We start from the raw sequence: 25,361 nt of genomic DNA, 5'->3' as shown, positions 1-25,361 counted from the left end.
TGACGGGGCCAAGCAGATGGGGAGCAAGTTCCATCTACCTTTCTCCATGTTGTTTCATTTCAAAGGAAACCTTGCCCCCTAACAGGGCTTCTAAAAAGAAAGCAAATGCTTTTAGATCCCAACCAAGACAACACAAGACTTACACGAGTATTTCATCATTTATTGAAAGCACTTGTTAAAATGCACAAGCAGTTCTGCTTTTCACAAAATGCAGAGTTTTGCTTTTTTAAAAAAATTAAAACCCCTTTTTTTGGGGGGAAGCAATAATAAATGGATAGGTTTTCAAAATCCTATCACTTCACCGGAAGAGTCATTTCCTCCTTTACAGTAATGATAACCGAACTTCACACCTCTTGTAGCTCTCAAAACTATTTCAAAAGGCAAACACATTTTTACGATATATATATAAAGGCAAGAGTGAATGGACTGATCTGCTTGAACCTACGTTCAAATATGCAAAAGATCCTCTCCCTCTAACTTTGGACAGATTTCTTGATTAAGCCCAGTCAGAAAGAAGTTGCTGAATAGCAAATAAAAACAGTAAAGAGGAGGCCTCACCACCCAACCACCTTCAACTCTCTCCCCAACTTGTAAATTTAAGGCAGCCTTCACCACCAGTGTAAGTTGAAAGCATATGAAGGGCACCAGGTTGGCAAACGCTGCTTTAAGGTAATCTCAAAACATATTTTGGAGGCCCTGGGAACTCTTAGTTCAGCTCTGTCTAAATCACACAGCTCCTAACTTGTTAATAACACTTGTGTAATAATAGAAGCTCTCTCAATGCAGACTGGAATACCTTTTTGTCCTTGGAGCATGAAATGTCTGCTTTAGGCCAAGTCTCATGTAACTCAGTGGGATTTGCTTCTGAGTAGTTATACAGACAAGTTAACTGTTAGGGATGGCAGCAGTGTGTGGAACTCTCCCCACCCCAGAACGGCTTTTCTGTAGGTGTTAACCCTCCCCCCAAAGTATCTTCTGGAGTTGACAGTTCCAACTCCAGAACTTTCAGCAACAAACACCTGTTGGAAAATCCATTACCCATCAGCTGGTTTTCTGCAGCTAATCTCCCCATCTGCTTTCCCTCTCCACATAGAAAAGCAGCTTGGGGAAGGATGACCAAGTAGGAAAACAGTTGTTGGGGCAACAGTTAAGAAGCCTGGTACCCCTCCACTCCCGACCCCAGCCTCCGAAGGCTGCTTTTCATTTAAAGATAACATTGGGAGACAGTTATATGCATCAATGTGTGAAGTCTAACTTAGTCCCAAGACCCACAAATTCTCATCCTATTTCTCTTTAAGGGGTCTGCACAGCATTTATCACAGAAATGAAGGGAGGGATAGAATTATTTTCTTTTAAAAATATGATTTTAATGTCCTCTTACAAACCTTTATGGATTGCCTGCATCCTGTGTTGTAACTGGACTCTGCTAGTCAGTCACTGCATTGTGCTCATTTCCTAGCTAGAATTAAATAGGCAGCTTTTCAATTGAAATGCTGTTCCAGATAATAGAGTTCCAATTTAAAAAACAACAACCTGGTAGCATGGTTTATGAAGCGCAAATTGTTCCTCAGACAAGAGAACTCACAGGATAAACAGCTATGGACATGAGGCAGATAAAAGGCTCAGGTCCCCAGATATGTTTAAAAACCTGGAGCAGCGAGAAAAGGGGTAAATTAAAAGGACACATAATTTAATTGAGGAATTTCAATAAGCACAAGACTTTCAAGTTTTAGGTTTTTTTCAACTCCCCTGCTCCGTGACACCTTTTATACTGGAAACTTAACAGTAATCTCTGGCTCAGCAAAAGAAAATTGACAGGGGCCTTTGTCTACAGAAACATATTCTCTCTTTGCAACCAATACAATTAATTAAATTTAATTCCTTGGCTAATTAATTAATAAATTTTGTGGCCCTGCAAGCAGTTCCAACCTTCCCTGGATTCTGCCCTATAGTGAGCAAACAATCAAATCCATGGACAACAGGCAATTCCCATTATTTTGTTCACTGGGGAAAGGCTCCTGTCCATATTCCCCCATGCGATTGACGTGAGCACATGCCAGGCAAAGGACTGAGACTGTGTGCCTGGACAAGGAGAACTGCATTGTGTAATCCAAGAGGTCACCACTTTTTCTAACCAGGGAACCACCTTGAATCCTAATGGTGGCTGGTGTCCATTGGGATTGGTAGGATGTTAAGGCAGGGAGCTGAACAGTCAGTGGAGCCAATGACAGCCACAACTGCAGCCAATGAAAGGCAGAGCCAACTCATTCTAGTTTTCTTCCCATCCTGCCAAAAGGGAGGGAGCTGTATGTTAGTAAAAAGGCCGGCAGGTGGGGGCTGGCCTGGAGGCTGGCTGAGGACAGACTAAGGTTGGTGGGGCAGTGCCATGTGGAGTCAGTCTGCACTGTTTAACCCAAACATGCATTTGGGGACCTGCATCTTAATTATTTTACCACATAACTGCATGGTGATAGTTCCGGTTTTCGTGACCCACTGCAAGATCAGGTAGTGGGTCCTGACCAATGGGTGTAATCAGACCTAGAGCGGTCATGGCAGGAGGTAAAAGGCAGAAATTTCCATTCTGCCCCACTTGAGAGTCCTGCTTGTGCATCAAATGTAAACTGGCTGAACTGCCATAATAAACTCCTGAAACAAACCTCGAGAGACCTAGTCATTTTGGGGAGCTAAGCAGCCAACACAAAATTACTCACCCCCACAAAATGATTGCCAGGGCTTCTTGGGAGTTAGAAGGATTTCAAGTTCACTGTGGAGTTGTGCCCCCACAGAGTAAGTGGAAAAAACCAATCAAAATCTCTCTGCAAGTCCAGGGATGGGGATCCTGAGCCCTCCAAATGTTGATGGGCTACAATGCTCATCATCATTGGCCACTGGCCAGCTTGGGACTGGGGCTGATGGGAGTTGAAATCCAATAACATCCAAGAGGGCCCTATCCTTGCCCTTGTCTTTTAAGTTAAAACGTATTAAAGACTCATGTGAATTGGAAGAGGAAGATGCTGCAGCTGTACACCCATCACATCGCTTAAAGGCAGCATGCAGAATTGGGCAAGCAACTTCATTTAGGCAGCTTTTGGCTGCCCCTGTAATGTTATACTGATTCTACTTAAGCTAAGAAAGAATGCAATTTTTTAAAAAGCACTCTGCAAGAAGATGAGAGTTTGGAGGACTCTACAAGAAGGACTGCACATGTCAGTGTTTTATTTCCTGAAGGCACAGAGAAGGAAGGGGCAGAGATTAGCTGTGTTCTCTTATCAGCCCCAAACCGGAAGTTTTATGGGTGAATTTGAACAAGATGAACTGAGAAGATGGAAAACCAAAACAAGGAATCTGAATACAACTTGAGATTCAAGGGTCAGACTCCTAAATTGTTGCCTTGAAGCTTTTACAGATGACTTTCAAACACTACATAGTAGATTTGCTTTTGTTGATTGTCCAAAGGAGAGAGTAGCCCTACAGGTATTCCAGAAAGGCTTTAATTTTTTAATATATATATATAAAAAGGTATCCCCATAAAATAAAATGAAGGCAACTTCCCAAAGCCCCTAAGGTAATCATCAATATTCCACAATTCTAACATGTTTCACAGGCAATAATAGATAGGTAGAAAATGTTTGTGCTTTGCATATAAAACCACACATTTGCTAAAAATGATCATTTGAAACTCAGGGTAGGTATAGCTACAACCACCAACACCACCTCCCACGATCAGCACCACTCTCCCTCAACTCTCCAGTGACTCAGACAGTTGTTTCTCGGCTAGCTTTGAGGTTAGGTGCAGAGAATTGTCGCCTCATCCGTGGAGGGGTCACAAACTGGTTATAGTGGTTAGGCTGATCAGTCTGTCTTGCACGACCGCTGGCTACGTTGCTCTCTGGATTCACCCCTCCACTGCCATAATTGCAATAGGACTGGCGGTGCTGATGCATGTGGCGCTTCTGCTGGAAAGTCTGCAGGTCTTGATTGTGGAGTCCACCATAAGAAGGCGATGATTCTGATGAGTCAGATGTCTGGCGACGCAGCCCTTTCTGCTGCCCGTTGAGGGAATTGCTTCTCCAGCGCAGCTGAGTGGATGTTTCTGGCTGCAGATGGCCTGGCTGCGGTTGAGCGTTCAAGGGCTGCCTCTTGATCTGGATATTATCCTGACCCCTCTGAGGGCCGTACGCACACCAAAGCTGCTGGGGATCCTTGGGAAGGGGGGCTTTACCGCATGGGTCTTTGTTTTCCCCAATTTCCTCTTTCTTCTTCTCCTCCTCCTTTGGAACCCTCACTTCAATTACTTCATCCTCCGTAATAATTATATGCGTGCCCGGGCTCCATGAGTTTCTGTGCTTAGGGTTGCTCTTGAACGGGAAGCGGGGTTTGCGGTTCTCAGGCGGGATGAACCGGTGAGGCATGTTCTGCCGGCGAAGCTGTTTGGCTATTTCCTGCTGCTGTAGGTTCTTAAAACGGATTTGCTCTTGCCTCATCCAGCGCAGCCGCCCACGCCTGAAGGCCGGGTCCTCCTCCATTAACTGGGAGACACGGCCATCATTCATGTGGGCATCTGTCTCATCAGATCTCACGCTTCCCTCAGCATTCACCTTCTTGGGGACATTGGGTTGCTCTTTCATTTTTGTGGCCGCCACGGCTGCCTGGCCCTTTGGTTCTTGGGAGCTGATCAGGGGCAAAACCTTCTCCATTTTGAGCATTTTGTTTCGAAGAACTTTTATCTCCTCATCCTTCAAGTTGTTTTGCTTCTTCACCTCTTGCAAGATGTCTTCAAGTTTATCGATATGCACCTTTAGGTCGTCCACATCAGCAATGCCCTTCCCATTGAGCAGCACGTCTTCGATCTTCTCATCACCAACCCCCACAGTGTCCCAAACGTCTCGGGCGACGGCTCGCCATGAGTCACGTTCATTGGGGTCTTTCTTCCCATACATAGTACAAAGCTCTTTCATCTTCACAATGGCCAAGGCCTCAATCTCTTGGCGCGTATGCCGGAAGTCATTGAGGGCCACCTCATAGCAGATCTCCTTCACAGCCTGGATCTTCAGGTCTGAGACGGTAACCCATCGGGAGTCTTTGCTAAGGCGTCGACGTTGAGGTATCTGATACATTTTAATAGGCTCTCGTTTCTTCCCACTGCTGGGGAGGCCACATTTTTTAACTATGGTTTGCAACTTGCTGGGGGGCAGCTTCTCTCTCAGGGAAGTGATCAGCCTCCAGCTCTCCTCGCAAGACCGCTTGTCCGAGTCATCCCCACTATCAGAGTCTGCATCCTTTGGAAAACAAAAATTGAGAAGTGGCCCCAAAATAACCAAAATTAAAATGGGGGAAGGAATGAAAATGCTCAACAACAAAAAGTAACTAAAAACTAAACAAATCATTTTGCAGGGAAAGGGGGGTGGGAATCAAACAGAATAAATGTTGTGAAAAGTCTAACTTAAGATTTCAGGCTTATGATGCTGGACTCTTTATCCTAAGGGTGCTCCGGTAGTTTCATTAAATCCAGCCACATCTAGATTTCATGGAAAATCCGACTCTAATCATCATGGAATATTCAAAGACTTTCAAATCCAGATGAAACTGTTGAAAAAACTAAAACCAAGTACCTGGTAGGAAGGTGGAAGGAACACTTTACTCATGCTAGAAAGACGTGCAAAAGTTCAATCGCACATTTTTGCCTTGGTTACTGCTGACGAGTTCATCCAGTATAAATGTGTATATATATTTAAAGCGATCTTTCCTTCACAGTGAGTGGACCCAACAGTCATTGCAGAATGATCAGACGAACAGCCAAGGATAAGTTGAGTTAACATTGGTTAGTAAATGCTGTAAACGTGGTGCAGGAACACGCAGGTGGACAGTCCGTTCTACTAGAAAAGCAGCCAGAGAAGTGTTAGAAGGTAAAAAAAATGGGGGATGGGGGTGGAATCAGCAGCAGCCACTAGGGATGAGGGTTAGAAGTCATGTAAGTGCCACTACAACGGGTGAGGATACTTCAGGCTCCCAGGAGAACCTGCTACAAGCAAGAGGTCTAGCCACCACATTCCAAAAGGGTCTTTTCCATTTTCCACTGATAACGTTGCTTTGAAAATGCTTATGAGCTTTAATCATCCTAAAACGGCATTTGAAGCACTAAACCCCACATAAAGCCTGTGTTATTTCGATGCCCACAAAAGTTTATCCCATATTTTATCACCAAGCCTCTTGCAAATTTACTAATTGCTAATTCAGCTTTTGGTTTGTTGTTAACACAAGCTTGCTATGTTTTTAAAATGACATCACTCCTTAAGATTGCGAAGACTTAAGAAATGGCTTTCCTAAGTCATTTCAAACAAATAAAGCTTTTCATGCTGTTCTGAGAGGAATGCCCATTTATTTGAGCTAGTGGTTCAGGGTTCTTTTAACTCAGCAGATGTTTTCCAGGGCCTGCTTAGACAATAAGGAATCAGAATTAGCTACCGTGCTACCAAGAAGTTCAGGGTACAGTCGTACCTTGGATCCCAAATGCCCTGGAACTCGGACGTTTTGGCTCTCGAATGCCACAAACCCGGAAGTGATTGTCCCAGTTTGCAAACGTTCTTTTGGAACCCGAACATCTGATGGGGCTTCCACGGCTTCTGATTGGCTGCAGGAATTTCCTGCAGCGAATCAGAAACCACAGTTTGGTTTTCGAACATTTTGGAAGTCAAACGGACTTCCAGAACAGATTCCGTTCAACTTCCAAAGTACAGAACAACTGTATTTTAAACACGCTGCCTAGCTGATTCTCGGGTCATTCACAGATCCCCACCCACTAGGGAACCATGAGGAACATCTATCCACCCACAGCAATAACTCTACTATTAAATAATACAATCCCTTGGTTGTAAAGAAATTGTCCATCATACTGCAGTGGAAATGGAAGCTACCCAAACAGAATTCACACCACATGCTAATTTCAAGGCTGTGTCCAGAAAGGGCGGGGAAAGGGGCTTGTTGACATCATTAGACTTGTCACCTCTGTATTTTATGGCACATACACAAAATTTGCTATTTGCAAATATAAAGGAGGGTTGCTGATCTCGCCCATCAAATTCCATTATGAAGAGACTCAACAAATTATGTTAAGAAACCAATTCAACAAAGCTGAGGAGTGAAAAAGAGGAAGCCTCATTCCTACTACCAAATTTGAGGGTTGGCTTCAATGCAACCTTCCTACATGGAAGATTATACTGATTACATCAAAACTTAACATGCCTGGATTTTTATTTTAGGAAAGCAGATAAAACTGTCCAGCCCAGCACTGATTTTTTTCCTTAAAATTTCAAACATATTGTGCCTTCTATGTAACATTTTTAGTGCATGTTGTGGTTATTCTTTAGTAGGAAACAACATTACATTGATTTTTGCCATAAGCGAATGCTCAGAAATCCGTTTGTGCTTTATCAGTTCTTTTGCAGAAGATATCCCTTTCTCATTCATCCACATACCAGTTTAACACACTTGGAACAGGCAGTTTTAAATGTGAACTATTATAGCCACAATACTAGACTAAGGACACTTGCAATGTGTCTATGGTGAGCTTCTATAATCCAAAGAATGCTATGGACTGAGGGCAGGTGTATTAGGGTGAAGTGGGAAGCATCTCACTAACTTCAGCCTGCCCCTACTTGCCTGTCTTCTGATTTATGACTAGTCTGGTGATAACTCTGCCTGTCACTGGTTTTGGTTCCACCCCCTGTTGGTCTCTTGGCCTTCTGCCCTACCAGTCCTAATGGACACCAGTCATTGCTGTTTGCAGGCTGCTATGTGGTCTGCCTTTATCTGTGAATGAAGACGGGCCAAAGCTTCCAAGTCTCAAAGATTATTGTCATTTGTGTGCTATAGTACAGATGCTAAACACAAACTTTAAATGGCTCCCTTTACTCTGGCTTTGAAAGGGCCAAGCTCTGCACCCTGCAGGACCTCACAGCTCCCACTGAGCTGCACGTCTGCTCCCTGGATTATCTTGTGATCCTCCCTAACCCCTTCTGTGTCAGGTCAAACCCAAATCTGGAACATTTGATTAGTGACTATGGATTATTCCACTGGCCCTGCTTGATCTGCCTTCATCAGTATTAGCTCTTGCACTCTTGTCTGACTAGCACCCTCCTGAAGTCTTCCTCTTTTGAAGGATAGGGAGACCCCAGCACCCATCAGTAATGCCTGGTGACCTCCATACTTTCTACATGGGGCTCCCTTTGAAAATGATCTGGAAACTTCAACAAATACAAAATGCCACTGCACACTTGTTAACAGGTGCAAGCCTTTAAGGGCATATTTTGCCAATTCTGAAAAAGTCTGCATTGGTTACCAACTGGTTTCCAAGCCAGATTCAAAGGGCTAATGATAAATTCCAGTCGAGCAGAGCTACAAGCTTTACAAACTCAGAAGTTACCTTCTCATCTAAGCCTCCTGGAGTTCTAAGATCCAACATGACGGTCTGCTGCAAGTGCCATCTTTCCAGGAACTGAGAGTTAGCTTTGAGTAGCAGCTTTCAACTGTGGCTCCAGAACAGTGGGACACTGTTGAGAGCCTATATTCTTCCTTTGTCTCACTTTGGAGACTAGTGAAAACACATTTTATTCCCACCCCACTTCCTCCTTCCCATTTGGGATATAATGGGAAGCATGATTTTATTACTTCTGAGTCTAAGTTGCTCCTCTGTCCACAGAAAGAGAGGGGGTGACTGCAGCCAACTCTACCCCTCCATCTGCTGCCCTCTGCACCACACATCTCACACCATTCCCAAGGATCCTCCAACTCTCAGGAGCAATCTTTGGGAAGGTGCAGGCAGCTGCAAAGGGAAGGAAGTATGAAAACTCGAGTCCATGAACACAAACTCAGTATTCTAAGTTTGTTCATGTTGTAGTTTATTTGTGTCCAAGTTAATTTCAATTTCTGCCTTATTTCACTATTTATACTGTTAAAACCTTGTTTGTAATGGTCTAATTAGACTAGAAACAAATAAACGAATCTGATCCACTTTATTAAAACACTTTAAGTATTTTTTTTTAAAACTGTCTTCACTTTATTAAAAAGTAAAATCAGCCTTGGGAACATTTTTGTTAGACTACAGTACAGAAATTGAGTAAATAAATTTCCAGCCAGCTACTACCTTCATTCATAGTTTCAGATGCAGGGACAGATCTCACTGCCTGCCACTAGACATCCAGACCAGGGATGTAGAACCTGGTGCCCCTCCAGACATTGATGGACTACAGTAGGTTCCCATTTGTGATCTAAACCCCTGCCCAGGAGTATACCCAGTCAACTTGGTTTCCTGACCCATCCAAAATGGGATTATGGTTCTTTTAGAGATTCACTTTACACTGATTGGACGAAGGTGCCCTAGTCCTCATTTCCTGCACCAGGATGCTAAAGTGGGAGAAGCCTGCTTCCTCCCTAGCAACCATCCTCAGTTCAGCTTGCTTTGCCCCCGAAAACCTGCTGTCTTTTAGCTACGTGTAAGTGATTTGCTAGTACCAAAAACTCTTTCGCCTTTTCCCATAACCACACACTGCTATGTGCATCAAATAACACCCTTGCTGGGGAGCCACACTCCATGCAAGGCAGGGGAGGAAGGTTAAAAAACATGCAGAGTTGCAGCAACAGTTTTGGACATCCCGTGTGAAAAATCCTTGGCACACCAATGCATCTGGAAGGCTCTCCTCAGCAGCATAGAATTAGTACTTGGTGTTGATCCAAGAGAAAACTAAAGCAACCCTCCAGGGCAACCATAACAGGCAAGACCATCAAAAAAACCATTTCAGAGTTGATTGGGGGAGGGGGGCTGTAACAATGCAAAATACAAGCCTTCCTTCTGACCTGTTAAGGAACCAGGATGTTGGCACATTGTACCTGTTTAGGTTCAACATCTACTTGAGGATGAGATCCGTGCACTTTATGGTATGCCCCCCAGGCATCTGAAGCCAAAGTAGCACGTGAGAAGCAAGGGGCAGCTAACAGTGGGAAGAGTCAATCTGATCACATTTCCTGAAAGTTTAGCATGTTGATTTCTGCAAGGACAGCTAGAAAATATTGACACCTACCAGCCTCTGCTGTTCCAACAAGAGATCTGCTTCCTCTTTTTCCTTCTTGTACAGAATCTCCATTTCTTGAAGTCTGGGGAGAGAAGTCAGACACCTGGTCAGCTTAATACAACCTGGGAATGTGGTGGTTGTGCCTAGCCTGGACTGGGTACCTGGCACCGAGTCCTCAGAGAACGAACCAGACTCCTCTCAGGTTGAGAACCTTGAGGAGAAGGCATGTTACCCTGAGATCAGTGCTGAGGATACCTTTGTGGGGAAGGAGAGAAGCTCTGCTGAAGAACCCTTGTAGCTGTCACCAGAGGAGGTGTTGGAACCCCACCTCCCACCACCACCACCCCACTTCAAGAGCCCCAACACCAAAAGGTCTGGGCCAAAAAACAACATAACATACAGCTTGTGAGCAATCCCTTCCATACCAGCACTTGTGGTTTAGGAGGCCAGAGTATGTAAGGGCTCCCAATGGAACCATCCAGTTGTTGGAAACAATGAAGGTCTCAGGTCCCTAGTCTGCCTGTCCTGCTATGGGGCATCTTGACTGAACTCTCTGTGATACTGCCCTTGAACTCTTGCCTGACCATGCTACTGGGCCACATTTTGGACCTAGACTAATTCTCCATGCTTGACCTCGGTTTGGTTCAACTGCACTGCAGCTGCAACCCCACCTTCCTTGGTGAGTGTTTTGCTAAGATGCTTGTACCTCCTGAGACTGGAGCCTGAGCCTCTGAGGGTACCCACTGGAGCACGGCAATAGTCAGGGTGGGGACAGCAGATGCACCCCCCACCTAAGAGCACCCATTTGCCCCACCTAAGAATTTCCTGGTGTGGGTGTGTGCAGAAACACACTTCTAGCTAGCGGGGCACTTTAAAAGGACTACGGGACCTTCAAGAGTCTTCTAAAAACTTATTTTGGCAGCTGATCAGTAATATTGTGGGGAAACACAAAAACTTCTGCAGAAACCAGAATCCTGCAACAAGCTAAATATATTATGACCAGTGCTCCATTTTAGCAACAAAGAAGCATCTCTCCACAAAACAAAATGTTGTCATGAGCCACTCTGCAAAACCTTCTAAAGCAAGCACCAAACAAAGGTTAACCGAAAACTACTCAGGAGCCTTTTCATAAGCAATTTCACTTCACACCTAACATTCCAACTAAAAAGAATTACATGTGAAAGTTGTACCAATATTACAGGATGATGCTCTACAACAGTTAAGCTGAAGAGAACAGCACTTCAGTAAGATGGATGGAGGGATGAATGGTAACTTGTTCAGTGTCATGAAAAATGCATTACCTTTTCTCCATCTCCTGTTTCATATCAATTCCTTGTTTCTCCAGCAATTCCCTCTGAGCAAAAGTCCAATCTACTGGTTCTGAGGGAGTCTCTGCTGATGGAGTCTTTTCCCTTTCAGCCCGTGCTTGTTCAGGATGGTTGAAGCGGAACACGTGGTTTTTGCCCATAATAATACGATTTCCTGGACAGGCAATAAAAAGATTATGACGTAAAGGGTTTTTGTTTTTTGCTTTTTAACGAGAGAGAGCTAGCTGGGATTTGTTCAGCCATGTTATCCCCAGGCAATGAATTCTCAAGGACAGTCAAAGCCAGAAATCATAAAACCCTAACTCAAAGAAAAGACGACAGATTTATGGGAAGAGCCCAAAGCAACGTAGTAGAGCACACGTTCTGCATTCAAAAGGTTCTCGGTTCAATCCTTGGCATCTCCAGTAAGAAGGCTCAGGGAACAGCTCATGGGAAAGACCTCTGTTGGACAGCCATTACCAGAGAAGGCCAAGGGTAGCCAAAGTGATACCTTCCAGATATTGCTGAACTAAAACTCCCACCAGCCCCAGCTTTCTTAGCCCATGGTCAGGGATGATGGGCTCCAAGTTGGAAAAGACAATATGGGGCTAGATGAGACAATAGTCTCTGAATAAAACAGCTTCCTGTATTTATTTAATGGAGCTACACAGTTTTCAAGACACTTAAAAAAAACACAGAGTAACAAAATCCAACGTCTTTACCTGAGCGCAGCTGGACAGGTTGCACCACTCTCTTGCCGTTGACATAGGTTTCAGACCGTTCACCAGGTTCCAGGGTAACAATCACTAGAACAGGAATAAATAATACTTATATCACTGTTTTACTGACGGGAGAAATTGAAGAACCTGACCCCAGAGAACTTCTCCAAGCTCCTAGGTAGGGCCTATAAAGACATTGTAAGTGTTGCTGGACAAGATGGGCCTTTAGCCTGCTCCAGCAGGGCCCACCTTATGGTCTTATGTTGTGGGAAGGACAGGGGAGAGAAGTCTTTCCCACAGAGAAGAATATGCATATTCCAGGATTTCCACAGGAATGCCTCTTAAAATCCTTCCGAACAAGCCAGGGCAAAATCAGGGTGGAGTTTAGCTACATAATCCAGAAAAGGGCAGAGTTCAGCTAATCAGAAGTCCAAAGAGTATCTTGCTTGTCTATAAAGAGCCAGAAGATGGCAAGTACCAATATAAGTAACAACACAGGGCAAAGCAGCAAAGCGATATTTAACCAATAAGCAAGCTGCTGTCTCACCATCACCATTATGGTTTCTCTCACTCCGGAAAATACAATGCTCCTCTTTGATGTGAGCCCCACTGAGAACGATGTCTTGACGCCGTTCAGCATCTGCCTGGCCAACCCTGCGTCCAGCAAAAAAGATTGTTTAAATTCCTTATAGCTTTAAAAAATATAAACATAGGAATCTGCAATAAGCAGAGAAGCTTGTGCATGTCATACACAGATCTGTCCTCTTCCAAAACCTTGCTGCCAGGCACTTCCTCCTCCTTGCAAGCCCCTGCTGCCTCAGCTGGCTGCCTCACTCTGCCTAAGAGTAGGGCCAACCCTGTGGACCAATGACCTGATGATCATCGCATAATTTCAGATGGATTTCATTTTCCGGCTTAGCCTGAGATTCTCTGTTTTCAGCCATTCTCACCACCCATGGCAAAGCTGAAATGGGTATTGCAAGGTAAGACTATGCTAATTATAACAGCAGTATCCTTCCCCACCCTGCTGCTCCATTCCAGGTTTAGGAGGAAAATGCCCAGCTAAGACACTCAGTCTGCTCTTCCTCTTCCAAGCTCCCTTGGCAATATTCCGCTTGGTTAAAAGCTCCTGCAACTCCAAATCTGACAATTAAACGTTAATCCCATGCATGTGAACAAGGACATGGGTAATTAAGTACGTGCTTTGTCTGACACTCAAGAGCTTAATATGACTGGATTTGCTTTGGGAGAGAAGAAAGAGACTCAAGGTGGCAGCCATCTGACTAAAAGCAGTGTTGCCTCTCACCTGGTTATGCCATCTTTGATGTAGTAAAGTAGGCACTCTGACATGAGGGGATCTTCATTGAGGTTGACAAGGTGAGGTGTCTGAAATGAGGAAAAGCAATTAACTTAAAGATCAGGGCCTCTCTTCCACCCTGTACAACCTCTTTAAAAAGGCAACGCAGCAGCTTCAAGGTCCAAATGCAACTTCAAATTACCCTCTCTCTCCTTGGGAGAAGACAAATCATTTCTTGAACAGATGCAAACTATTTCAGTACAGAAACAGAGTGATTTCATAGGCAGAAATGCCTGCCAGCCTGTCAGCCAGCTAAGAAACATTAAATTGGAAGATCTACTCAGTGGATTTATACCATTTTTAATTTTTTTTACTTATTTCTTATTTTTTTGCTTAACAAGGGTTAGTAAATGGCAACCACTAAAAAAAATAAAATCAGGCCCTGGGGAGCTTCTTCTTGGTCCACTAGCCGCCAACCCAAGTTTGTCCTCCTGCTTCACTTGCCCAGAAATAGAAATTTCATGTGTGTGGAAAGAGATAAAGAGAAATAAAGGATGAGAATGGGATGGAAAGTGAGCATATCAACATTACTAGCATTTCAAAGTGAGGTGCCTCCAAACAAATCTATTTGCTGACCACAGTCTCTCAGCCTCAGATTTTGTCAAGGGAAGAGGAATTTCTACCACAGGATACATTACAGAGAAGGTTAGACTATCTGGAAGCTTTTATTCTGTGTTGTATGTGAAGAAGGGGGCACTTGTACCCCATGCTTCCAAGCCATAAGAGGAAAAAATCTAGGTACTTTGCTAGACGGCTAACACTCTTACTGGAACCTAAGAGAGTTGCTACCATCACTAAACCAACCTTCTTTGGGGAAAATACCCCACTGGAATCAGCAAACAAGTCACATGGCCTTGGAGTGAAAATCTAGCCAATGGAATGCCAGCGAGCACAGACAAAAGGGAAAAACACAGAACATCAGAACAAAAACAAAACACAGAAAAATGGACATTGACACCCAGCGAACACTCTTCATAGACTCTAAGGAGCTACAACAAGCACTAAACCAACCTTCTTTGGTGAAAATAACCCATTGGAATCAGCAAGCAAGTCACATGGCCTTGGAGTGAAAATCTAGCCAGTGGAATGCCAGCAAGCACAAACAAAGAGGAAAAACACAAAATGTCAAAACAACAACAAAACAAAACAAAAAACAAAACACGAGACAGACAACAACAAAGACAAACACTCAAGATGCCAGTAACTCTAGTTCATTAACTAGTGTTCCGAGACTTCCACAGTTAAAATATGCCACCTTACAGCATAAAACGAAACTATGAGAACTCTAAGGACTGGAGGGTTCAGAATGAGGAAAAGGCCGACCACAAGCAACAAGAGTATCAGGATGGATGGGACAGGGAAAGGGATGAAGGATCAGACACTTTCTAATTCCATAGGCAGAAATCTCTACTTAAGCATCTGTTTTCTCCACCTGCACAAACCTGGTCAAGAGCAAATGCGTCAAAAGACTCATCAAACAGAGCTGATGGCCTCTGAGGGAAGATCTACATGGAGAGAGTCCAGAAAAATGAGAGGAAACAAGAGGAAAGAGAGAGCTTGAGGGGAATGGAGCAATAACCAAAGTGAGAACTACTGCAAGGTCCAAAATTCCAGGGGCCCCTGAATAAGGAAACTTCACTGAGCCCCCTTGATGTAGCCAAGGCAGAATGTGCAAACCAATACTTCTTCCGCACTAATTTCAAAGTCTTTTCAGCACTTCAGAAGACTGAGAAGGGATTTGCTGATGAGCCTTTGGTTTCTTTGCCCATCTTGGGGCCACAGGTAAATGCCCAATTACAACAACCTCTGGAGCCTGACCTGATAAGGACCATAGTTCAGTGGCAGAACATCTGGCATGCATGCAAAAGATCCCAGGTTCAATCCAAGGTATCTCCACGCAGGGCTTGTCTGAGACCCCGGAGAGCCACTGCCAGTCAGTGTAAGCAATGCTGAGCTAGGTGGACCGGTGGTCTGACTTGGTATAAAGAACAGCAGCTTCCTACATTCCTATGATAAAGTTATGCATCAAACTGGCTATTGCTTCGCACAGGGTGGCCAAATATTATTTGTTTCACCTATGTGCCCTATACAAGTTTTATGAAAAGGTTCCTGAAAACCCGCACATCCAATTTCAGCACACATGAACTTCAAGACATTCTGAAATCTACCGGTAGCACTGGTAAACTTTTGCTCAAGTTCTACTCCCAAGGTTGGCAGGACAGTGATAAGACCTATTATTTGCTGCATCCAACCTGACTAGGAGCAGGGTTATAAATTCTCCGGGAGCCAGGCATGTTTTGCAACTGGCACGGGTCCAACTGCAACCACGTGGAGATCTCTGGATGCCAGGCTTGCCACTGTCGTCTCCATTTGGCTGGCCTCTCCAGTTTTCTTAAGCAAGTAAGCAGAATAACTTCTTTATTGCATTTATATCCCACCTTTCTCTCCAAGGAGTACATGGTTCGTCACTCTCTTCAGTTAACCTATCTCACAGAGTCATTGTAGGAATTAAGAGGCTGTGACTGGCCCAAGATCACCCAGTGAGCTTCATGACTTAGTGGGGATGCGAACCCTGATTCCCAGGTCCTAGTCTGACTGTTTAACCACTCCACCATACTGGCCTCCTACTTCTTAGAGTACTTCTGCTATGGGGAAACTATATTCAGTGCTTTTCCCCCCTAAAAAATGTTTAGGGGTACTCTCATTTTGACTCAAGAAAATCACCATTTTATCAGGAAAAATACAGTAAATGGACAAAAGTACAAAGATTCACAAAATGTTTAGCAGTATGCATACCCCTGGGTCTCCCCCAGAAAAAAAGCACTGAATATATTAAGTAGGTAAATATGGGGATAGATAAACATCACTTAAAGAAGGATCTGAAATATTTTCCTTGAGGCTTGAATGTGTTTTATTCTGGACTGTTTTATTTGATGTTTTAATGTGGCGCTGTGGTCTAACCACAGAGCCTAGGACTTGCCGATCGGAAGGTCAGCAGTTCGAATCCCCACGACGGGGTGAGCTTCCATTGTTCAGTACCAGCTCCTGCCCACCTAGCAGTTCAAAAGCACGTCAAGTGCAAGTAGATAAATAGGTTCCGCTCCGGCAGGAAGCTAAACGGCGTTTCTGTGCACTGCTCTGGTTCACCAGAAGCGGCTTAGTCATGCCACATGACTGGCCACATGACCCCGAAGCTGTCTGCAGACAAAACCCCAGCTCCCTCGGCCTATAAAGCGAGGTGAGCGCACAACCCCAGAGTTGTCCGCGATTGGACCTAACGGTCAGGGGTACCTTTACCTTTTAAACCACTTTTGAGATTTTTTCTTTAAAATAAAAAAATGAAAATAATAATAGTAATAGTAATAATGATAATTAATAATAATCTCAAGGGGGGAGGGGAATGGCACCTAGAAATTCTATTGTGGTGACCGTAACCCAGGTTTAAGGTGCCATTTGGCGTTTGGCTTATATATCTGAGTTTCTAACACTGGTTAGGAGCCAAAATCCATTCTAAAAAGCCCAGCAATGGGCAGTCTTCACAAAACAACTCAACAGCACAGGTGTACCTTTTTAGGTGAGAAAACACCAAGGGTTCCTCCGTCTTCTCGAATGGCAACTCCCATCTCAGCCAGCAAAGCCTCTCTATGAAGGAGGGAAAAGAGATATCAATGAAACATATTTATAATTCAAGCTTCAAAGCACGGAGGGAATGAGAGGAGCTCATAATCACAAAATACAAGGTTAATAATCATGACATACAGTTGTGATGGGACATATTTATTTCTGTACTTTCTGCAGTGGCTGACGGTGGCTTTCCAGGATTTCAGGCAGGAGATGCTCTCAGTCCTGTCTGGAGATGTCAGGGAGTGAACCTGGTACCTTCGACATGCAAAGCATCTGCTCTGCCACTGATCTACAACCCTCCCTCTGTCAGATTCACTTACTGAAGGGTCGTCGTTTGATGATAGTTCATTCTAATTTGTGCAGCAAGGAAATTTTTGACCCAAGGTCTCCTTCAACCCTAGGATAACCTAAACAGGCAAAGCTGTATTAAGATTTAGGGCAATGATGGGGAACCTGTGGCATTCTGAATATTGCTGTAGCTCCCATCTGCTCCAGCAGAGTACAGCTCAGGGATGGTGGTAGTGGAGGGCCAACAATGTCTGCGGGGCCAAAGGTTCACACCCCCTCCCCTGGTTTAGAGCCATTTATTTTTACTATGGCAAAACCATTTGGAAATCCACCATTCTCTACGTGTCTCTATGCTACACTCTCTCTAACTCTCCGGACAGATTTCCCATTTCTAGTTGTGACATTTGAACCTTCTCTCCTCCGCGGTTACCTGTCTTGTTCGTCTCCCTTTCTTTGCTTCCTCCCTCATGCTCTTTTATCTCCTCCTGTTGTTTCAGGCACTTTGACCATGCAACTCCTCACCCCATTTCCTACAATATGGTGGGTGAGGGTTAGACATACTTTTGAGGGTTTTTATTAGAATCTCACACTTCAACAAAAGCCCAGCGCAAAATAGCAGCATGAAGGGTGGAACCAGACAACTCTCAAGTAGGTAATGACCAGGGTGCCTATGAACACCTGCTCAGCTCAGGAAATGCTTCCTTGGGCCAGAGCTGAGCTCAAAGTCATTTCACATCAAAATACACTCCTGATGCCTGTCACATAAACAGCTTCATGTGTTAAAGTAAATGAATTTAAGGCATAAAACAAACACTCACAAAGTTGAGGTTACTATAGTTAAAAACAACCAGAAATCCTTGGCTAATCTACTCCAAACGACCCAGAGATCCCCCAATAGATCCTGATCTACCATTCTTCTACCCCTGTCTCACACTATATGTCTCACACCACCCTCTCACGTGCTGTACGCCAAGCCTGTTAATATCTCTCAAATCCTTCAGCAACAAAGCCATTCCTGCAGAACTCTGGTCTTAACCAGGTCTGTTAGGTCCTTTACTGTGACTATTCCTCTACTCCTTTTTAGTAAAAGTCCTCTCCCTTTCCAATGAGGTTTAGCTGCAATCCTGCCCTCATATGGCTTAAGATCCTCCAAGCAAATATAGATTGTGGTTTATGTATGTGCCAACCTCTCCATCCTAATCGCCTCTGTCTTCCGCAGTTTCTCCTCCCATGTCTCATTCAGCTCTGCAATGATCTTCTCAGATTCCTGTAAAAAAGTCCAACAGAGAATTAGAGGTATGTACAAGGAAGCTACATCTGAATACCCATTTCTCACTAGCCTACTTGATGAAACAAGTTTTTACATTTAGCTAAATCTAAAAATGAAACAGAAGGATAAAATGAACAACAGGAAGACATTGAGCAGCAAATACAGTGATCAACTTGTAATCTAGAGTCTTGGGTCAAATCCTCCATCTAATGAAGGATGAATTGGGCCTTGGAGCACCTTTACAAGATATGTTTTGTATGCCACCTAGAGAATTTTACAGATGGGTGGCCATATAATTTAATAGGAAATACTGCTTATGAGGCTGGCAAATTTTAAGAGCACCTGACCATGCTACCAAATCTGCTTGTGTTAGAAGTCCTGAGAGGTCTGATACAACAGAACTTGCTAAGAAGGTGCCAAATTTACAGGAATATCATCTGATACAACAGAACTTTTCAAGTGGGTGCTACGTTTGCTTATCATGGAATGGATCACTTCCTGTTTCTTCCCCAGGCAGATGCACACACTTGTGCACGTACATAAGTACAAATATGCTTTCACAAAGGAACCTGGTTTGCATGTCACGATAAGCCAGACCATGGCCTAGTATGAACATGCAAAATCCAAGAGAGCCAACCATGGTCACTCCCCTGCACCCTGGTCATTTTGCCGCTGTGTCATGTTGAGCTACACCACTATTTAGCTTAATGCTGTTGATGCTTGACTCCTCTCTCCAGCAGTCAAATGGTGTCAATATCTTCAAGAACCCGTAAGGCAGGGATGAGAAGCATCAAGCCTGAGGGCCAAATGTGCCCCCCCCTCAGCCTCACTACCCAGCCTTCAGGACTCTGCCCAAGCCATGTCCTGGTCTATGCCCAATTAACTGATAATGCCTCTGACCTGCTTGGATGGAGAGAGGTGTGTGGAATGTGCATATAGAAACCTCTCTGCCTTTTTTGCACAGTAGAAATGGAGCCTGTTGTACAGAGGTAAGGCTCATATCCTTTGCTCCTCCCACTTTTTCCTCCAGACTTGCCCACCACTGGCATATGGTCCCCAGGAAGTAATACAGAAGGAAATGTGCCATTCTGGCTGGGTGAGAAGTTCTCCACAATAAGGCATGGTGGAATATAAACCACTGAAGAGCCTTCAAGGAACACCATGCAGGTCCAACACCAACATTACTCCAGAATTCTGATTTCCGCCCCCCTTCAACAGCAAGTCTGGCAACTTGTGCACAAATGGTCGTTTGTTCCCACAGCAACTGGTGGGAGGGGAGGGAATGTTTCTCCCACTCTCATTCCCCTTTGGAAAAGACAAATATCAGGGCTGTTTTTCTGCTGTGGAAGCTTACTCTAAGAGCCAAGAAAACAGAGGAAGAAATAAAAAAGGCCGGGGGGGGGGGAGTTTATGTGAAAAGGGAGAGACTGGAATCCCTTGTAACAGGAAACACACTCTTATTTATCAATGCCCCAGTGGGGCTAGAGATGATCTGCTCATTTCCACATCTCTATTTGCTTGTCGTTTTGAAGCTCGTGATGCCCTCAGTCATTAACTTGTCAGAAGATGCTGCTTTGCCAAGCTGCTTCCATCCTCCCCTTCAAAATGCCGGAGATGTTGCCTTGAATGCTGATGAAGGGGGAAGACTCACAGGCAGGCTAGCCCAGACATTAAGTTGGGGGGGGGGTAATATGTTTGAAGACGCCACTTTATAACAGAGCGCCAGGCAAATGCAGAGACAGCACTGTTATCTCCATGTCAACAGCATTTTTGTAAAAAGTGCAATGTGCGTGCTGGTCCATCCAAATTGCCCTGGCAGCTTTTCAAATATGGGAAGAGGAAAAGAAGGGAAAAAGGAGGAGGGGTAGGCAGTATTTAAATTCACAACATTAACCCGCCTGCTGCTTCACATGCCCAACCGTGGGGGAGGAGAGGGAGGCTTTGGTAAAAGCCGAAAGATTGCTGCTGTGCCCTTTTGATGCTGTTCCATAGACAAAAGCCTCCATTGTCCATGTATGGGGGGTGGGGGCAGGCATTCTGTGAGCACTTCACATTCGTAATCTCCCTTTACATTTGTAATCTCCGGGGTCCAGGTCTTGGTGCTCAGTCTTCCAATGTGACCCTTCCAGGAAAGACTGAATTATTATTGCTGAAATAAACACTTCATTTTCCTCAGCTCAACTGAACATGGAAATATATTTCTAAGTCTGCCACTCAACCAGAGGCTTTACATGCCAGAATCCTTATTTTATAGGAAGGCAAGCAAAAACATCCCAATAAAAGGCCAGGGATCTCAATCTTCATCCCACACAGGCACACTAGCCCTGTTTGCAAAAATAAAAAATGCTTAAGGAGGCATATGCCACCTTCATCTGCATTGCAGGCACTGGGCTAGATGGCCTTTTGGGTTTCCAAATGTTCAATGCCATAAAAATTTAATCTCAACCAAAGGATGCACATATTGGGGAAGGGCTGTAGCTCAGATGTAGAGCATCTGCCTTGCACACAGAAAGTCCTACGTTCAATCCCCAATGGCATCTCCAGGTTGGGCTGGGAAAAGACCCTTGTCTGAAACCCTCGAAAGCCTCTGCCAGTCAGTGTAGACAATACTAAGTGGGATAGACCAATGGTTTGATTCAGTACAAGGCAGCTTCCTATGTTCCACAGGACATTCACAATCCCTACTGCAGTTCTGACGTCAGTGCTTGTGGCTAACTTGGTCCAGGCATTTAAAAACTGTCCCATATACCATGCTGGTTGAACTGGTTTTGAGTTCTGGCATTTTGGTCATGCTCTCTCTCACTGGGTGCCATATTGTTAGTCTGACAAAGAAGCAGCACTGAGGCCTTCTTGAAACAGGGTCTCTGCATGGTCCCAGAGTACAATCGGAAGGTATAGGAAGTTACAAATTTGAGCAGATCTGGATCTGCCCTGTCCAGGACCTCTTTGGAACCTGACATCCATCCTCTCAAAAGCCGCGGTGGAAGGAAAGCAGGATACAACAATGCAACATACTCGTAGTCCTCAATGCACAGCCCATGCTTAGCAAGTTGGCTCCATTCAGAATTTATGGCTTTGTTAAGAGGCACTTTAGATGATCAAGGAATTTCCATACAAATTTGCTTTAGGAATGAATGGATTTTAAGCATCCATAAGAAACTAAACATTAAGAGATCCATCTAGCCCGGCATCCCATTACCAAGCATAGTACCTAACCAGATGCCTTCAGGAAATCCACAAGGAGTCACTATCTCTCTCCAGTGTTTGCTCCCCAGTAATCGGTATTTAGTGGCACACTGCCATCAGATCTACAAGTCACACAGAATAACCATGGATAGCTTTATTTTCCCATGCATTAGTCTGATCAACATGGAAAGATACCAAGCCAGTGGGGATCATGACATCTTGTGGCCACTATTGCCATTAATTTGTTAAGTATCGTGTCATGGACTTTCCTTTGTCTGCCCCAGATCTCCTGCCAATTGATCAATTTCATTGGATGACCCTGAGTTTTACTATGGTGTGGTGGGGAGGAAAAAAAAATCTTTATCCACTACTCTCCCCCCGCACTTCTACTTAAAGTCCACGACTTGGCTCCTCAGTTTTAGTTGTATGATTTTGACATAGCCAGGACTGCACCAATTTCAAATCTTCCCAACCATTAGATGGCTGTTGCGTTAGCATTTACCAAAAGGAATGAGTTCACCTTGCAAGTACCACTAATGTATTTGTTTTGCTCTCTTTGGAAATATGCAAACTACACCCAGGAATGCTTTTGGAGACAAAGTGAGATGCCAGCAACGTCCTGCAAGCAGCAGCAAGTATTCAGTCAATGATGAAAAGCAATCATTTAAACCACTCTTGCCGAACCCACTACTGTGTGTACGATTAAAAGGGGGGTTTCTATTAATTTTGACAAGTTAATGATTCAGGGCAGTGTGGAGTTTTCATTTTTATTAAATTGTTGTTCTGCCCCTTTCCTAGGAACTCAAAGCAGCAGAGATGGTTGTATCTCCCATTCGCTCCCCCTCACAACAATCTTGCTGCAAGGTAGGTTAGGCTCAAAGACGAGAGCGGCTCACCAGAAAAGGTGACTAGGGCTTCCTCAACTCTAGTCCAGCACTCTAACCAAATGAAAGTTTTGGCAAAGAACTTAATCAATTAATATATAAGCAACTATGCTAATAAGTAAGTCTGAATATCCTAGCATACATCACACAATTCATTCTGCATTTGAAAAGGGAGGAGTGAGTGGATCTTCCTGCTAATGAATGTTCTGCTTAGCTCCTGTCCTCGCCAAGCTACTGAGATTTCACTAGCACTGACCAAATATCTCTCAAGTTTTAAGAAGAAAGGAATTGAGGTCCCCTCTCCCCACAATGAAAGCTCATTCTTCTTCCAGGCCTGTGCTCTAGTTTTGTGTTGGAAGGCTACAGGATATACCCCATGTCGTTAACTGTGCACAGAACCAAACAGGCACAACCCCAAATGTACAGATCAAACACATGGCAAATACTGAAGTAAGGAGGATGGCCACAGTGGAACTTCCCCATTACTCAGAAACCTTTGCTCTGGATTACTGAGACTGATACTTCTGGGGTCCTGATGCTTACCTACATGTAAGGAATACGAGGAGGGAGGACATGTCCTACCTTCAAACGTTCAATGGCTTCCTCTCCTCCAGGCGTAGACATGATCCGTTCTTGAATACTGGAGACTGACGTTAAGCCCACCTGACTGCTGAGAGAGCAGGAAGATGGGGATGCAGTGAGGGAGCCCATGGATGCTGTGGAAAAATGGCCAGGACGTTGATTCTCTGATGCTAGCAAGTATCTGTGTTTATTGTTCTGAAAATCTTTCAGATCTGAGAGAGAGAAGGAAGGGAGGCAACAGACAGGAGGGGAGGCAGAAATACAGGGATGGAGAGAGGAGAGACCAAGGAGAGAAGAGCAGAAAAAAGGAAGGTAGGGAGGAAAAACAGGAAGGAGACACCCGTATAAGAAAGGTAGCACACAAGCAGCAACAGAGACAGGTTTAATAGGACTAGATGGCAGTTCTGAAACAGATGTCCCTCCAAGAAGCTTTGCCTGTTTATTACACTCATTTGGCATGGCCCTGAATCAGGTGCCTCCTCACTTGATGGGTGGTTGGAATCCATGAGGGGTAGGATCTTTTTCAAGGGTGGCACCCCAGTTTGGGACTGTTCTTATGAGTCGTGCACCTGCTCTTTAAGAGCTAATCGTCCCTCACCACTAGCAATGCCAGCCTAGCAAGATGGACCAATGGATCTGATTCAGTGTAAGGTGGCTTCCTGTGTCCCTATGGGCTAGATGGGCCATTGGCAGCTTCATATGCTGGTTCTTCCACTAATGACCAGACCAGGCTGTGACATAGGGACTTGCATACATCTTTGGATAGGATGGGTTTCAGGAAGGAAGAACTCATGTTTGGGCACTTCCTCCTTCTTCAGCCTATGCTTAACAGGTCAAATAAGTACAGAGTACAACAAGTAAGTTTTTTAAATAAAATGTGGGGTGAGTTTTAATTTGGTTTGAAAACTGCCATCTATAAATACGGAAAAGAGCAGGGAGGGTGCAAAGAGAGGAAAGATTCGGGAACAAGAGAGCCGCCAGGATTCGGCAAGCGGGCAGGGCAAAGATGGAGCTGACCAGACCTCCTGTGGAATAACTCATGCGTTCACAGCGGGGCGGGAGGGGGGGCGATAGGGGGAGACAGGAGTTGCACTTGCTGCGACTGCTGCACAGCTTGCACAGAGCATCATCGCACCCTTGCGCCATGCATGGTTCTCCCTCCATGATGCTGCAGCTGCTGGTGCTCAAGGCAGAGTTAAAAGCCGGCAAGCTGGAAGCAGCATCAATTAAAAAAAAAAAAAATTTAAAAGAGAGAGCGAGAGAGAAAATGCCCCAAAGCAAGAGCCACTCTGTAAAAATTTACACTGCCAAGTATCAGAGTTCAAGGAAATTCCAGACAGATCTCTCTCATCCACCATGTTATTTTCTTCATTTAGGAATGACAGGAGTAACGGGCAAGGCTGCAACTCAGACGAGAGTATCTGATACATATGTGTGTTTGTGAGTGTGTGTGTGTGCTTGTGTGTGTAAGTATGTGTACACACACAAACACAACACCCTAGTCTTCTGATTGTCAATTGTTTAAAATGACATCAATAATAGTAATTTATTTGTATCCCACACATCTAACTGGGTTGCCCCAGCCACGCTGGGTGGTTTCCAGCACATATAAAAATAAATCATTAAACCTTAAAAAGCGTTGCTATACAGGGCTGCCATCAAATGTTTCCTAAATGTTATATAATTACTCATCTCCTTAACATCTGATGGGAGGGCATTCCACTGGGAGGGCGCCACTACCAAGAAGGCCCTCTGTCTGGTTTCCTGTAGCTTCACTTCTCACAGTGTGGAAACCACCATAAGACTCTCAGTGCTGGATCTCAGACTATTTTTATATTGCTGTAACCTGTCCTGGGACCTCTGTTGAAGGGTGGGTAAAAAAACCCTCTAATAGTAGTCTATTTTGTGGGGGGGGGCAGTTTGTCTGTCCGTCTAGCTGTTCTCTATGTGTCTGGGCACATCTTAAGATATCATAACCAATTTTTGCATGATGATTTTGCATGATGATGAGATCATGGTTGTATCTACGTTTGGACACAATTGAATGCCCTTTTGAATGAAGATATTAGGCAGATAT

The 25,361-nt window shown here is 44.4% G+C and overlaps 1 protein-coding gene across 9 annotated transcripts in view; it reads right to left on the bottom strand.

The window, feature by feature from the left end:
• Window positions 1–25,361, bottom strand: part of KIF1B (kinesin family member 1B) — a 134,396-nt gene that overhangs the window by 43,073 nt on the left and 65,962 nt on the right. For 6 of the 9 annotated variants that reach the window (XM_082229695.1, XM_082229697.1, XM_082229698.1 and 3 more), the window contains 8 exons: window positions 23,285–23,496; window positions 18,550–18,629; window positions 17,017–17,092; window positions 13,400–13,479; window positions 12,641–12,747; window positions 12,097–12,180; window positions 11,369–11,549; window positions 10,077–10,149 (listed from right to left, as the gene is read on the bottom strand). In XM_082229695.1, coding sequence (XP_082085821.1) covers window positions 10,077–10,149; window positions 11,369–11,549; window positions 12,097–12,180; window positions 12,641–12,747; window positions 13,400–13,479; window positions 17,017–17,092; window positions 18,550–18,629; window positions 23,285–23,496 — 893 coding nt within the window. Of the gene's footprint in view, window positions 1–139; window positions 5,280–10,076; window positions 10,150–11,368; window positions 11,550–12,096; window positions 12,181–12,640; window positions 12,748–13,399; window positions 13,480–17,016; window positions 17,093–18,549; window positions 18,630–23,284; window positions 23,497–25,361 lie in introns of those variants that run through there. The other 3 variants (XM_082229700.1, XM_082229701.1, XM_082229703.1) reach the window with 2 other exon arrangements.

Source organism: Podarcis vaucheri, assembly GCF_965113315.1.
Source record: "Podarcis vaucheri genome assembly, chromosome: 7".
Lineage (NCBI taxonomy): Eukaryota > Metazoa > Chordata > Lepidosauria > Squamata > Lacertidae > Podarcis > Podarcis vaucheri.
The sequence above is the reverse complement of the archived record's forward strand: the minus strand, read 5'-3'. Positions and strand labels throughout refer to the sequence as shown.